Raw genomic sequence first — 15,726 nt, forward strand, 5'->3', positions numbered from 1 at the left:
GTGGAAGAAGTGTCAAAAGATGGAACTAACTGTTTTAGTGACATTCAGACTTTACTTAAATCAATAACGGAGTAGCATCTCCTCATCCGGAAACAACAACACCGGAAATGTGTCCCGTGAAAAAACGTTCGACTGGAACTCTCTAATAACTAAAGTTCCTTGGGTGAATAATGTAAACTCACTACACCGGTATGTTTTAGCGCTTCCATGGCGAGTTTACTGACAGATATAAGTACGAACTTTACACTACTTTATATTAGAAATGGCAACAGCGGAGGATGAATGCCCCAGAACAAGAAGATAGAGAAAAAGAAGAAGCTTATCAACTCGCGGACGCGCGCAATTTTTCAGGACTTCTACAGATCCCAAATGCAGAAGGTAAGAAAAGTTGCTTTTGCATAATATTGCAAAACAAAACACCAAATAATATGTTTTACGTTATACACAGACCATAATAATACTTGTATGTTGAAGCACAGTACAGTCCATCAAGCGGTGCGGCTTAATAGCTTACCAAAGTCATAGTAAAACATTTTGATACATTTGAGTGCCGTGTGTAATGTTCTATATTTTCAATGGAGCATTTAAAATATTGGTGTTGTTTACTTGAGACATATTGCAATCATAGTGCTGTCTACACTTATCTCTTATGTTTGACTGCCATCTACTTGTCACACTTATGATTACACCATATATCAAATAAAATAGCTTCAAGGTGAGTAAACTCAACCAAACTTATTCTTTACATTAGGCGCATCGGGTTATAAGGCGCACTGTCGAGTTTTGAAAAAAAAAAAAAAAAGATTTTAAGTGTGCCTTATAGTAAAATACGGTTTACAGCCATATACAGTACCAGTTCAGACACACATCTAAAGAAATATCCTCATAATCAAAAAAACAATAACTCATTTTCAATTCATAAAGAAATTGTGTTTCTGTGTTCAGTTGCAAAACGTCGAATCACAAGGTTCATGCATTTGGGCGTAAGCTTGCATGCAGTTTTGGATGCTTCTGAGAATTTTTTTTTACTCATTCCTTCTAATCTCATGCCCTATCACCTGGTCTGATTTGTACAAAAGAAAAAGATGTTCATGTTTATTTGTCCATGGCATTTTATACAGTGCTGTTTCATCGACATGGACCAGTGCAAAGTTGAATTAGCCGCTAAATTCAGAGGAAATAGATGGCGCCTTTGTGACATTACTACAGTACTTGATTTGAAAGGCCACAAGATAATGTTGGATTAGGTATTACTTGTATCTAATTAAGGCAGGCGCACAATAACATCGACATGTGACATGGAGTGAGATAAATGCTGGCTTTTTTATGCAGCGCTGTCTCGATTTGAGACTGGGCAGGGGTACCTGATGTTGTGACCGGGTGAATCTATATATTGCTTCATGACGTCAATTTTCGACCGTGTCTTAAAACACAAATGGGCTGTAAGGTTCGTTCTTCAACATATACATTTGACAGTGTACATTTTCAAAAGATAAATGATGATACTTTGGAGATGGCAGGCGTGGTTTTATTTACTATTTAAAAGGAACTTATCTATGTATTACTATGACGCTGTTATGATTGGTAACACTAAATTAAGTGAGTGTGACTGTTGTCTGTCTATCTGTGTTGGCCCTGTGATGAGGTGGCGACTTGTCCAGGGTGTACCACGCCTTCCGCCCGAATGCAGCTGGGATAGGCTCAAGGCACCCCCGCGACCCCGAGAGGGACAAGCGGTAGAAAATGGATGGATAGGGGATTATGTGGATGGAAACAATACAAAAACATGTATTGTTTATGTATTTCATTTTGCTAAACAAGATTTACCTTTATTGTGAAGGGCACTCAACAGGATGTTTCAGTGTGTGTCTGACATCTTTACTACTGACAAGAGGTAATGTTGCTACTACTAAAATGTAGAAAAATATAAACATTTAAGTTCCATCAAAGACAAACGGCCTACGTCAATCCGTAACAGGAACGCCCACACACGCAAACCGTTTGCAGACATACTCTGACAGCGGTTAAAAATGGGACTGTGGAGCAAAATTTACATCAAAGTATATCCAATACATACTATATAGACCGCGGTCTAGACAGGCATCTTCAACGTTGTCCAGGCCAAGGACCCCCAAACTGATGGAGAGAGTGAGAGGGACCCCTTACTTATATATTTTGTTTAAAATTGTGTTTTTAATTATATTGGTCCTAAATGTACCTTGCTATTCTACAATATTAAGACATTCAAATACTACAGTATAGCACCGCTAATAGCGAGCTGACAACTAGTGTGCTAATTGCTGGTTAACAACTAGAGTGCTAATTGTTAGCTATCTTAAATGATAGCATGAATATAATAATATAATAATTTATTCATGTTTTTATTTGAAACCTGCAAAAGTAAATGAAATAGAGTGGCCAGGCCACTGCCATTTCTAAACTACACTACAGTGTGATGGATCAAGAGTAATGTGTATTCAAAGCTGCGCTTCTCAATGATTCTCTCTTAGGCCCCACTGAGAAAGAAAAAAAAAAAAAAGCGACCCCTCCACACCGTCCGCCATGTTGTTGTTTTTTATGTTATAAGTACACCTCTGCATAACTTATAAAGAAATATAGATCAATTCCAACAAAGGATAATAATAAAATAATAATTAAAAAAATTATATAATCACGTTTCATCAAACATATATTAATGGTGTTCTCCTAGGGCAGGGGTCGGCAACCCGCGGCTCTAGCGCCGCCCTAGTGGCTCTCTGGAGCTTTTTCAAAAATGTATGAAAAATGGAAAAAGATGAGGGGAAACAAATCTATTTTTTGTTTTAATATGGTTTCTGTAGGAGGACAAACATGACACAAACCTCCCTAATTGTTACAAAGCACACTGTTTATATTAAACATGCTTCACTGATTCGAGTATTTGGCGAGCGCCGTTTTGTCCTACTAATTTTGGCGGTCCTTGAACTCACCGTAGTTTGTTTACATGTATAACTTTCTCCGACTTTCTAGGACGTGTTTTATGCCACTTCTTTTTCTGTCTCATTTTGTCCACCAAACTTTTAACGTTGTGCATGAAAGGTGAGTTTTGTTGATGTTATTGACTTGTGTGGAGTGCTAATCAGACATATTTGGTCACTGCATGACTGCGAGCTAATCGATGCTAACATGCTCTTTAGGCTAGCTATATGTACATATTGCATCATTATGCCTCATTTGTAGCTATATTTGAGGTAATTTAGTTTCCTTTAAGTCCTCTTAATTCAATGTATATCTCATGACACACTATCTGTATGTAATATGGCTTTTAATTTTTTGCGGCTCCAGACAGATTTGTTTTTGTATTTTTGGTCCAATATGGCTCTTTCAACATTTTGGGTTGCCGACCCCTGTCCTAGGGACACACATGGCACACTGACAAAGCTTAACCTATAGTTACTATAACAATCTACAAGGTTAATATAGTTTGCTTCTCTTTCTTCCCCTCCATTTGTCTGCTTTCTTTTGTATTTCAAGTTGTCATTACATATATGTATTGTTGCATTTGAAACAATCGTATTGTTGATAATAGAGATACATCATTGTTATTATTCATTATCAATAGTGCAATTTCTATTGGTATTTTTTATTGCTCCATTTGTAGTGTAATAATGCTCATTGTCATTTCTGTTATTAATATTCATTTCACTAACTTCTTCTTTGCTTTCACTTTTACCATCATATTTGTACATATCCTATTCGCTGATGCTGTTATGTTTTTGTTGTTATTGTTATGTTTGTTTTTGTTGTCTCTTTGTCTTATTTCCCTCTTTCCCCCTCTGTCTTCCCTTTTTCCCATTTTAATCTCCTGCTCCGGCCCGGCGGCACCAAATACTAATATACATCCATTTAATAAAGTCAAATACAAATAAGGCAACAAGAGAAGTATCCCACACTTCTCTTTTGTAAAGTGAATTTGTACAGCCGATATGGGCATCTACATCAACAATATGATTTGTCTGAGTAGCTGGACAGGACAAAATAAAATGTACATTTAAATAAACAACAAACAATAACTTAATCATATTGTTTTTTTAGTCTGTAACAAAAAATATTTAATGTGCATAAGTTTTCCTGAAATTGAAAAAAAAGGTATCCTATGAACATTTTTTGACCGACGTGATACTGATAGAGAAGACAAGCAGTGGAAAATGGATGGATAAAATTACTTCATACTAAAAAACGGATTTAAATAAAAACAAATTGATCAGCAACATTAACTCAAAAGCACAATATAAAATAATTTAACCTACAAAACTGAAATCAACCAAATAATTTGTGCTAATTTTTGAAAACTAAAATATATAATTATTCATTATTTTTTTAATTTTAATCTGCAAAATACATTGAGTACAGTGTCAACGCCACTGCCATTTCTAAACACATCACAGTGACTCGGATCAATGTTCATGTATATCGAAATACATTTAAATTTGTGGAAGAATTGCATGTGGAATATAAAATACGATATTTAAAAAAAAGTCTCATAAATCCAAAAATGTCATGATCCCTCCTGCAGTACCTTTGCAAACCTCCTAGGGGTCACGGACTCCTTGTTGAAGAACGCTGACCTACACCACAAGGAAGGTGTTAAATGTAGATTATAATCATCATATTTCCTCTTTAACGAAAACATGTCTCCTGTTTTGTTAAAAAAAAATCTAACTTTCCCTGACAAATGCTACCTTGAATGCTGTGTAGAAAATATATCTTTTTAACGTCAATAGTTCCCTAAATGCTCTTTTGCATGTAATACCACTAGAAAGCATGTACTGTACATCCAAATATTAATAGCAGAAACATTGAAGGGGCAAGAAGCACAAGTGTTGTAAAGAGTTGCTTTAATCGCACATGACCTCCTCCCCATAGACTGTTAGTTTCCTCTGGCTTCTTTGAAGCTACATTAGAGGAAACATGACAGGACTGGTGGTGAACTCCATCAGGACGTGTAGGGATTCTGAGGACTCAGTCCCACTACAGTATATCAAAGGTATTTAGCATCCAAATACAGTTCAAACTTGATTTATCTATGCTGTTAGTTTGATCAAATGTAATTTTCAATCGCTGGCTGGGAGGCAGGATACAACCCTGGACAAGTCCGCACCTCATAAACTATCACCCAGAAAATATTTTTAAAGCCAGCAAAGCCAAACATCAGTTTGGGAGGTATTTACGTTATTAAAAGTTAAATTGTTAGTTCACTTTTCTTAGAAACAGCATATTACAAACTGATACAAACATGTCCACTGTGGAGGACACTGCTTCCTATTAAGTAAAAGTTGAAAGACAGTAAAGTGGTTTTACACTTTTTATACTGGTTATTTACATCGTCACTTTAAAGACACTCAAATGTAAGTTTTTTTTTCAGATTTGCATGAAACAGTGGATGTTCCTGCACAAGTATTCATACTTAAAATACATGTTTGTAGTATGATTAGATGATTTTAGCATTATGTATGTGTTCAATTACAGTAAGTGTGTTTGCCCTAAACATTCCTGCCACTTCATTTTACACACTATGGCATTTTTGATTTTTTTTACATATACCACAATAATATCGTACCGTGGCTTAATACGTGATAATATCGTAAAGTGAGATTTTGCTACCGTTACATTCCCATCCCCAGATTACCAAAATCTGCTGCACCAACAGCTTCCACATCCAAAAAACAAAAAACAAAAGTATCAATAATTACAATTGATTACAATAATGACCAGTTATCATCCATAAACAGTGATTGAAATTGTAGTAAGCTAAGCTACAAGTTACTCTCGATTAAAGTTAAAGTTAAAGTACCAATGATTGTCACACACACACTAGATGTGGTGAAATTTGTCCTCTGCATTTGACCCATCCCCTTGTTCACCCTCTGCGAGGTGAGGGGAGCAGTGGGCAGCAGCGGTGCCGCGCCCGGGAATCATTTTTTGGTGATTTAACCCCCAATTCCAGCCCTTGATGCTGAGTGCCAAGCAGGGAGGTAATGGGTCCCATTTTTATAGTCTTTGGTATGACTCGGCCGGGGTTTGAACTCACAACCTACCGATCTCAGGGCGGACACTCTAACCACTAGGGTTAAATGTAGCTAAGCTACAGGTGAAGCTATCTCCGGAGAATTCTAGCAAGCTACACTACAAGCTACACGACAAAAGTAGCTTGCTACATCAAAGCTACAATTAACGGCATTTCTATCTGTTGGCCCCCATGTACAATATCAATGTTAATGTAACTGAGACTGTACAAATGACTCAATGAGGGTCTATTACTATTAACTATCTGTCATTTAGCTGGGGACACCCTACAACTACCTCTCGGGTTCCCCAAACCCCGCTGTATGTATTTATTTAGTTTGCCTTTAATGTTATTCATTTTCTCTACATAAAGTAAAATAAAAAAATTAAAAAAACAGCATCTATCTATACCTTGACAAAAAAAAACAATGACTTGTGCGTTGTTTGGTAACAGTTGGTAATGGTTATCTGCAGTAACTCACCTTAATGTGTGTTCCTAAATTTGTATTGGACGTCTTCGATGAAGAGAGCAGTTATGATTTTGGTTTACAGAATAAACAACTAAAAACTAATGTTTTGGGCATTTTTTTCTCTAAAAGTATACATTTGTCTAAATATGGCTTAGGACACGCATTAGTGTGGGTTTCCTGCACCTCATCTTTATTACTAAAGGAAAAATGTAATCTACGGGAATTTTAACCTCTGCCATTTTTAACTATATATTTGTTTTTTTGAGTAGTCAGCTTGAAGCGTCCCTCTGTCTCTGACTCCCTTGTCTCCCAGGTGTCTGTTATGATTTTGCTTACTGGTTTCGATGACCCGCCTTAACTTGCCTCTGATTGGCCAGACCATAATGTTTTTCCCTAACCTTAGCCAATTGTGACTCATCATACGAACACCAACCAATGTTCTCCATATGTATGGATGTTCTCATTCATCCAGGTCATTGTATTTTCTCCATATTATTTTTGAGGGGGCCTGGATTCGCAGTCCATTTTCTCTCTCTGTAGCTTGTAGCTTTGATGTAAGCTACTTAGCTACATGGGTCTAAAACTAGCTACTCGTTCAAAAAGTAGCCAAGAAACTGGAAAATGTAGTTAAGCTACATACTACCCATCACTGCTTTATACTAAAAAATATCCACAACAATACGTTCACTAAGCATGAAGAGTAGTCGTTAAATGATGCCAAATTGTCAAGTCTTACATTGTTCATGGTTCACATTGGTCGTAGCTGCTTGTTTCTATCTACTCATTCATGAGATTCCATTTTGTCCAACTTCGCATGAATATTTAACACTTGCATCCGCAGCGTTTGTAGTGAAGGTTGACCAGGAGAGCAACAAGGCCACGGCACCACTTAGCGAGAGAAGACATCACCACTATTCACAAAGGGGAACTTCCCGGAGACCATTTGCCAACCATTCAGCCATTACTCCTAATCATCACCAGTTCAACATGGTGTCAGTTTCCCAAATGTCATCTAAAAAGGAACACAACCTCCCTACGGATATTTCTTCTTGATGTAGCTGTTCGCTAAAGACGGCCAAAAAGTGTTACCTGGAAGATGCGTTTGCACTTTTTCATAAACATATCGCGTTGTGTAGTGTTTTGTGGATGTTGTTTTGTTCTGCTGTTACTATTTAGAAATGTAGAAATAATAGATACAAATAGGGATGGGTACCTTTTCCTTTTAAACATACGGTACCAATCGTAAGTACCTTTGTGTGTGGTCATGTGCTATATGTAATATTAATTGGTAAACTCAAAATATCTTGTGAAAAAACCCCAAAAACATTTTATTTAACACCAAGCTCTTGTGTTTTCTTACATTTCTGAGTCTCAGTCGCAAGTATGCAATCATTTCAGTTTGTCCCACATGTGTTGCTGGAGTCAGGAAGTAGTCTTTGCCATTTAGTTGAATGTCAGTCTTGTCTTTTGTTGAGCTCTACAAAGGGTTTTCTACAGTAAGTATTGTACTTGTTACACACCAGATATTTAATTGCAACGTGCATCTTGATTGTAATTTTGACTGCCACATTTCGAGATGTTGAAATCGCAATGTAAAATCACCAATGCTAATGAGTAACATGTGTATGGCATACTCAAGGTAGATTAACACTGAGCTAGCGCATTTTGAAAAGTGGAGCCTTACTTTTGAGCGCTTTCTATCAGGCATACTTGCTTTGTTGGCATGGAAGTAGTACAGACAGAATTTGGTCGATACCTATAAAAGTCTTTAATTCGATACCGATCTGTACGCACCACCGGATTTGGCATTTCTCATAATTTGCATGTTGTAAATCCTGTTCCATGTTGAGTGTATACATAGAGCTATTTGAAAAAGAAACATTTTGCACAATGGAAGATTTAGGCCCACCAAAAAAGGGAGGACAGCGGGGGAAAATGGGGGATTGTTTTATGACCGGAAGTGAGGGGGGGTTTATGGCATAAACCGGAAACCATCTAATTTTGTAGTTTTTGGCAAGCTGTCCGCCAACTTGGTTGTAGTCCTTAATGATTTATGACCCCTACAGGCTGACAAGAGTATTACAGCTTGTAGTTTTGGCGCGTATTAGTGGCATTTTTAAGCTGGGACTAAAAGTGTGTTTTCAAAAATTATGGATGTTACACTGCAAAAAGCCAGTGTTCAAAAATAAGAAAAAAAAAAATACAAAAATTAGCGGTATTTTATTTGAACTAAGCAAAATTATCTGCCAATAGAACAAGAAAATTTGTCTTGTTTCCAAAACAAGTCAAATTAGCTAACCTCAATGAACCCCAAAATACCTTAAAATAAGTATATTCTCACTAATAACAACTGTACTACTATATGAGTACGTATTTTCTATTGTTTCATTGAAAATAAAACAGCAAAGTCCATTTGGCTGTCATCTGTTTTAATATGAGACACAATTGTGTGCTCGAAATAAGAAATTATTACTTTAAAAAAGTAGTTTTATACTTGTGAGTGTTGATGACACCACTTTGTTACAGTTGATATTCTAGTTTCAAGCATGTTTTACTCAATATAGGTCATAACATCTCAACAACAAGCTGTTATATCTTACCGAGATAATTTAGGACCAAAACCCTTAAAACAAGTAAAACACTCTAACATAAAATCTGCTTAGTGAGAATAATTATCTTATCAGACAGAAAATAAGCATTATTTGAGATATTTAATCTTTACTGAGATTTCAGTTTTTGCAGTGTAGTGTTCCTCCTAGCAGACCGTCCCAATGCATGATGAATCACTATTTCATGATTATATACATAATGGCAGTTACCACAGAGAGCTAACAAACATTAGTTGTTATGGATTAATGTTGGTTATTTTCCCGTAACAATGACCCGTGTTAAAGGCAAGAGTTTTTGCTTCGGCAGTCGCTATGGTGCTGCTTGTCGGTCACTATGATGGTCACTATGATGCCGCTTCGACGGTATCATATGTGACCGTGTTAAAGGCAATCCCAGTTACGGGAAAATAACCAACACTTATCCATAAAAACTAAAGTTTGTTAGCTCTCTGTGTTAACTGTCATTATGTATATGTAATCATGCAATAGTGATTCATCATGCATTTAGACGGTCTCCTAGGAGGAACACTAACATCTATCATTTTTAAAAACACACTCTTAGTCTCAGCATCAAAGCGCCACTATTACACGCCAAAACTACAAGCTTCATAAACATACTTGCCAACCTTGAGACCTCCGAATTCGGGAGATGGGGGGGAAGGGGTGGGAATTCAAGTATTTCTTATATATATATATACATATATATATATTTATATATATATATAAATAATCCGTTCATGAATGAGCATTTCCGTTCAGCCACCGTGTTCAATGGAGAAATCTAATCTACAAAATTTGCAGGCAGCATACCCCTTCCCCTTTGAGCTGTCCTGGATGAACTGAAATTATTTTTTCCAATCATTTTGGAACTTGCAAGCGTACTTCTTCTTCTTACTCGTCGTCGCCATGTCTCTTCTTCGTTCTTCTCCTTCGTCTCTGTTATGTTTTTGGACATTACTACTTGCCGTAGTTTTGAAGCAATGCATGATGGGAATCCGGATGTTGTGTGTCAGTGTATTAACGTGCCGGCTGGAATAAACACACGCTGAGAAATAGCTCCGTGCCTGCCTACTTTATGGGTTATAGATAAACCTCTGGATAACGGGGACATATATAATAGTCTCCTTTTCAGGTGAGAGAGGACGCTAAAGGCAGTGCCTTTAAGGCACGCCCCCAATATTGTTGTCCGGGTGGAAAACGGGACAAATTCGGGAGAATGGTTGCCCCGGGAGATTTTCGGGAGGGGCACTGAAATTCGGGAATCTACCGGGAAAATCGGGATGTTCATAATGTTCGTAAATCATTAAGGACTACAATAAAGATGGCGAATAGTTTGCAAACACTACAAAATTAAAATGGCAACCATCGCTCTGTGCTGAGGACATCACTCTCTTTCCTCCTCGTACTTCTTCAGTACTTCTTTTTTAAACATTGTTTTAAATTGAATCATGTTGGAACATGTTTTTAACTCGTCCCCTAACTTGTTCCACAGAGTGACTCCACGCACTGAAATGCACATTGATTTTAAAGTTGTTCCAAATTTAGGCAAATATAATTTGTTGTAACTATGGTGAGCATCTCTATCCTGGAATAGGTTCTGTATTTTGGATGGTAGAGAGTTTTGGGATGCCCTAGACATAATTTGAGCAGTTTTAAAGGCCTACTGAAACCCACTACTACCGACCACGCAGTCTGATAGTTTATGTATCAATGATGAAATCTTAACATTGCAACACATGCCAATACGGCCGGGTTAGCTTACTAAAGTGCAATTTTAAATTTTGTGCCGAAATATCCTGCTGAAAACGTCTCGGTATGATGACGTCTGCGCACGACGTCATTGTAGAGGACATTTTGGGACAGCATGGTGGCCAGCTATTAAGTCGTCTGTTTTCATCGCAAAATTCCACAGTATTCTGGACATCTCTGTTGGTGAATGTTTTGCAATTTGTTCAATGAACAATGGAGACAGCAAAGAAGAAAGCTGTAGGTGGGAAGCAGTGTATTGCGGCAGGTGTTGTGCTGGATAACGCACCCCCGCCGTAGAATGCACCCCTTGACTGGTGTGCCGGATAAAACAGCCGGTGTTTCATTGTTTACATTCCCGGAAGATGACAGTCAAGCTTTACCATTGGCCTGTGGAGAACTGGGACAACAGAGACTCTTACCAGGAGGACTTTGAGTTGGATACGCAGACACGGTACCGTGAGTATGCATGCAGCTGCGGCTTCCAAACATTTGATCGCTTGCCCGTATGTGCGTGCCGCTATGTGCATGTCACGTACGTAACTTTGGGGAAATATATGTGCTGTATGAACTTTGGGGAGGTGAACGGTACTTTGGGCTGTGGGATTGAGTGTGTTGTGCAGGTGTTTGAGTTGTATTAGCGGGTTATATGGACGGGAGGGGGGAGGTGTTTGTTATGCGGGATTAATTTGTGGCATATTAAATATAAGCCTGGTTGTGTTGTGGCTAATAGAGTATATATATGTCTTGTGTTTATTTACTGTTTTAGTCATTCCCAGCTGAATATCAGGTCCCACCCGCCTCTCACAGCATCTTCCCTATCTGAATCGCTCCCACTGCCCTCTAGTCCTTCACCCTCACTTTCCTCATCCACGAATCTTTCATCCTCGCTCAAATTAATGGGGAAATTGTCGCTTTCTCGGTCCGAATCGCTCTCGATGCTGGTGGCCATGATTGTAAACAATGTGCGGATGTGAGGAGCTCCACAACCTGTGACGTCACGCTACTCGTCTGCTACTTTCGGTACAGGCAAGGCTTTTTTTATCAGCGACAAAAAGTTGTGAACTTTATCGTCGATGTCCTCTACTAAATCCTTTCAGCAAAAATATGGTAATATCGTGAAAAGATCAAGTATGACACATTGAATGGACCTGCTATCCCCGTTTAAATAAGAAAATCGCATTTCAGTAGGCCTTTAAAGTTGATCACATCGTGCAGTTTAAGTTGCTCTAACTCCATGAATAGTGGATTCGAATGATGTCTGTAGTGAACATTGGACACAATCCTAATGGCCTTTTTCTGCAGAGTGACTAAAGGCTGTATTTGGGATTCATAACAATTTCCCCAGACTTCAACACAACAGTTTAAATACGACATAATAAATGTATCCCTATCAGCATTATCACCACTGTTCCATATCTCTCTCATGCTCGTTTCAAACTATTCGGGGCTGCTGCATGTGCATGTGTACACTTCACTGCAATGGAAACAACGCTTCTAACACACTAAGCAAATGCAGAAAAGGAGGTTTCTAACCACTTTGTCCTCCTGTTGCAATTCCGTGAAAGCAAGAATGCAGCAGAAAGAAAAACAAAACAGAAATGGGAAAAAAAGGAAGTGAGAAAGGGCAATGCAGGGAGAGAAAGATTGTGAGTGGCAGTAATAGGTCCTGACAATACGACCACATACTCCTAGTAGCGAAGGATTGGATGGTATTGCATAGAAAGATTTAAGCTTATGATTAAAACCAAAGCGGTCTAATACTAAAAGCTTGGGCTTAGTCTGTTTGGGATTTTTTTGTAGAGTGTAGGTAAACACTTAAACAGTCACTTGCCATTCCTCGGTGGGGGGTAAAAAGGGGAGCAATAGTTTCCTCCAGTGGTGAAATAGGACAAGTGTAGTTTAAGTGTACAAAAATAGAGCTGGAAATGAAGACATTCAGCGAAACAGTCAATTAAAACAGAAATAGTCTATACCTATAGTAGATGAAAAACAGGAGTTATTGTGAGAGATACCACTGGCTCCATTCCCAGATTATGATTTGACTGTGTAGTGCAGGGAGAAATGTGCCTGAGGACGGGACATCTGTATGTGTGTCCTTCATAAATGGAGAGTTCCAAGCGTGTGAGTCGGCGTTACCTTATTTGACCGCAGAGACACTCGTCCTCCGCACCGAGCACAGAATTTCGTTTGGCAATACGAACAGAGGTGGCCACAGCCGTCGGCAAACTTGGTTTTGTGGCATATCCCGCAGGTTGGGGCTTCGCTCTTCTGTTCCTGAGCCTGTTTTGTCTCATCCCCCATCTTCTTGACCTGGTCTTTGTACGACTCAAACTGCTGGTGCAACTTCCTGTGGGGCAGATACAGTAGGTTCACGTTAAACACGTCGGACGACGGCCGAAGCACTTTGTTTATTAAAGAGAACATTCATCTCAGAAATTACCCCTTGAGATAGTACTCAATAAATCAGGGATTTTCAACTAAATTGTTTTGGGGCCACATATCCAGACAGCTAAGGACCGGACTTCTCCATTCACTATTAGTTTTATTTTGTATATTCTGGAGAACCAGCGTCATCTACAGTAGACATTTGATTTTGGTCTATTTAGTTTGTCAGAGTTACAAGAGCCCTCTGCTGTTTTTAAGGATCTTTTTTGCAAAAAGGTCCTCAAGGTCTTTAGTGCCACGCTAGTGGCTCCCTGGAGCATTTTTAAAAAAGGTTTGAAAATGTTTTAGTATGTTTTTTGTTTGAGGACAAACATGACACAAACCTTCCCAATTGTTAGAAAGCTCATTGTTTAATATGTTTGTGTGTATGCTTCACTGATGAGAGTATTTGGTGAACATCGTTTTGTTCTACTAATTTTGGCGGTTCTTCAACTTTGTTTACATGTAAAATCTTCCCCTCCTTCTTTGTCTCATTTTGTCCACCAAACGTTTTATGCTGTGCGTGAATGCATAAAGGTGAGCTTTGTGGATGTCATTGACTTGTTGGAGTGCTAATCAGGCATATTTGTTCAGTGCATGACTGCCAGCTAATCAATGCTAACATGCTATTTAGGCTAGCTGCATGTACATATTGCATCATTTTGCCTCATTTGTAGGTATATTTGAGCTCATTTAATATCCTTTACTTTTATCCACTTTGTATATAATCTAATTTTGCATGTCCCAGGAAACATTGCCTGTATGTAATGTTGGCTGCATTTCAGATAGTTGTTTGTGTGCCATGTTGTTCCAGACCACAGCAAACATTATTTACCTTGCCAAAGATTGTAATAAATCTATTAAAAGAAGACAGCCTGCCGTTTCCTTTAACTTGGACACACACATCTATACCTTTGGCCATTAAAAGCCAGTAATTTCCAGGAGTTAGTTCACCTTCTGAGTAGCCTCTGATTTACTAATGTTTTCTAATGTTGTCAAAATGTGTAGAATAAATATTAAATTTCAACATTTCTGTCAACGAAGATTTGCTTCAGCCTGCGACACATAGTTAGTTTGATAGTAGGCTAATATAGCTAATATAGACACTTACATCATGTGTTGCCTTCATTATAAGACTTATATACGACTTTTAATTTTTTGCGGCTCCAGACAGATTTGTTTTTTGTATTTTTGTTCCAATATGGCTCTTTCAACATTGGGTTGCTGACTCCTGCTTTGATGTTTTTAAAAATCTGCTGCAAAAATGTGGGTCTCTCACAAGATTTTTGATCTGGACTCACGGGCCACCAGTTGAATAAAACAAATGATGAAAAAGAGAGGACCTAAAAAGGAACCTTGAGGAACACGACTAGAAGTTGAACAACTGATTACGGACTGCATCTGAAGTAAACGAGCTTCAGCAACACCTTAGTTACATAAATCACATTACGAAAAAAAAATTGTAACTGCCAAAAAGGAGACGACCTAAAGGGGTACCTTAAGGAGCGCCTCAGTTATGTAAATCATAAGTTTGGACCCCAGTGTGCTGTGTTTGCTCGCTAGGTTAAAAATGTAAATGCAATGATCTGCTAATGTGTTTACCGTATTTTTCGGACTATAAGTCGCAGTTTTTTTCATAGTTTGGCCGGGCTCCAGTGCGACTTATATATGTTTTTTTCCTTCTTTATTATGCATTTTCGGCAGGTGCGACTTATACTCCGGTGCGACTTATACTCCGAAAAATACGGTAGTTCCTTTATACAACAGCAGCAGGAATTTACTGCAAAAATGTTTGTCTCTCAAGTTTTGAACTGAGCTCGGGAGCCGGTTTTGTGTCATTCCCTACCGGCCATACAGATTGTGTATCATTCAGTCCCTCCAGGATTTTGCAGCCTTTTTTTGTGGAAAAACATACTGTGTTGACGTTTTACTCGTTTTATACCACACAGACTTCAAGTAGACACCAGATGGCAGTAAAAGTATGCTCATATACAGAGCTTGGTCTCAAATTACTGTACTGTTTTAATCAAGTATAACTAATATTAGTAATAATTATAATTACAGAAAAAAACCACCATGAAGGCTTCCTTATTGTCCGCCTTCTGCTCTGTCATCCACAAGTTGCAGACATTCTCTGTGTTTTACGCTTGAAAAGTGCGTATGTCCATCTGAAACGTTTAGTTATATTCCAACACATTTACCCCCCACATTAAGAGCATTTGTAAAATAGTGAGTAATTTAGAGCAATAATTTTGTGGTAAATGAGAGACGATGAGAGATTATCGTCACAATTCAACATGTATGTCATGTAAATGCTGCCTCTTTGCAAATGAAAATCTGTCCTTAATTGCCTAACCCTGAATAACTAACGGTTAAATAAATATGTAAATACATGTGAACTGGGAAGTGAGGACGTCTGTGTGTTGCTA

The 15,726-nt window shown here is 38.2% G+C and overlaps 1 protein-coding gene across 21 annotated transcripts in view; it reads right to left on the bottom strand.

Annotated features, from left to right (window-relative positions):
- rims2a (regulating synaptic membrane exocytosis 2a) overlaps positions 1–15,726 on the bottom strand; it is a 343,114-nt gene that overhangs the window by 249,922 nt on the left and 77,466 nt on the right. For all 21 annotated transcript variants that reach the window (XM_061949203.2, XM_061949186.2, XM_061949179.2 and 18 more), the window contains one exon: positions 13,010–13,220. In XM_061949203.2, the coding sequence (XP_061805187.1) occupies positions 13,010–13,220 (211 nt within the window). The remainder of the gene's footprint in view (positions 1–13,009; positions 13,221–15,726) is intronic.

This window comes from Nerophis lumbriciformis, linkage group LG04, assembly GCF_033978685.3.
Source record: "Nerophis lumbriciformis linkage group LG04, RoL_Nlum_v2.1, whole genome shotgun sequence".
NCBI lineage: Eukaryota > Metazoa > Chordata > Actinopteri > Syngnathiformes > Syngnathidae > Nerophis > Nerophis lumbriciformis.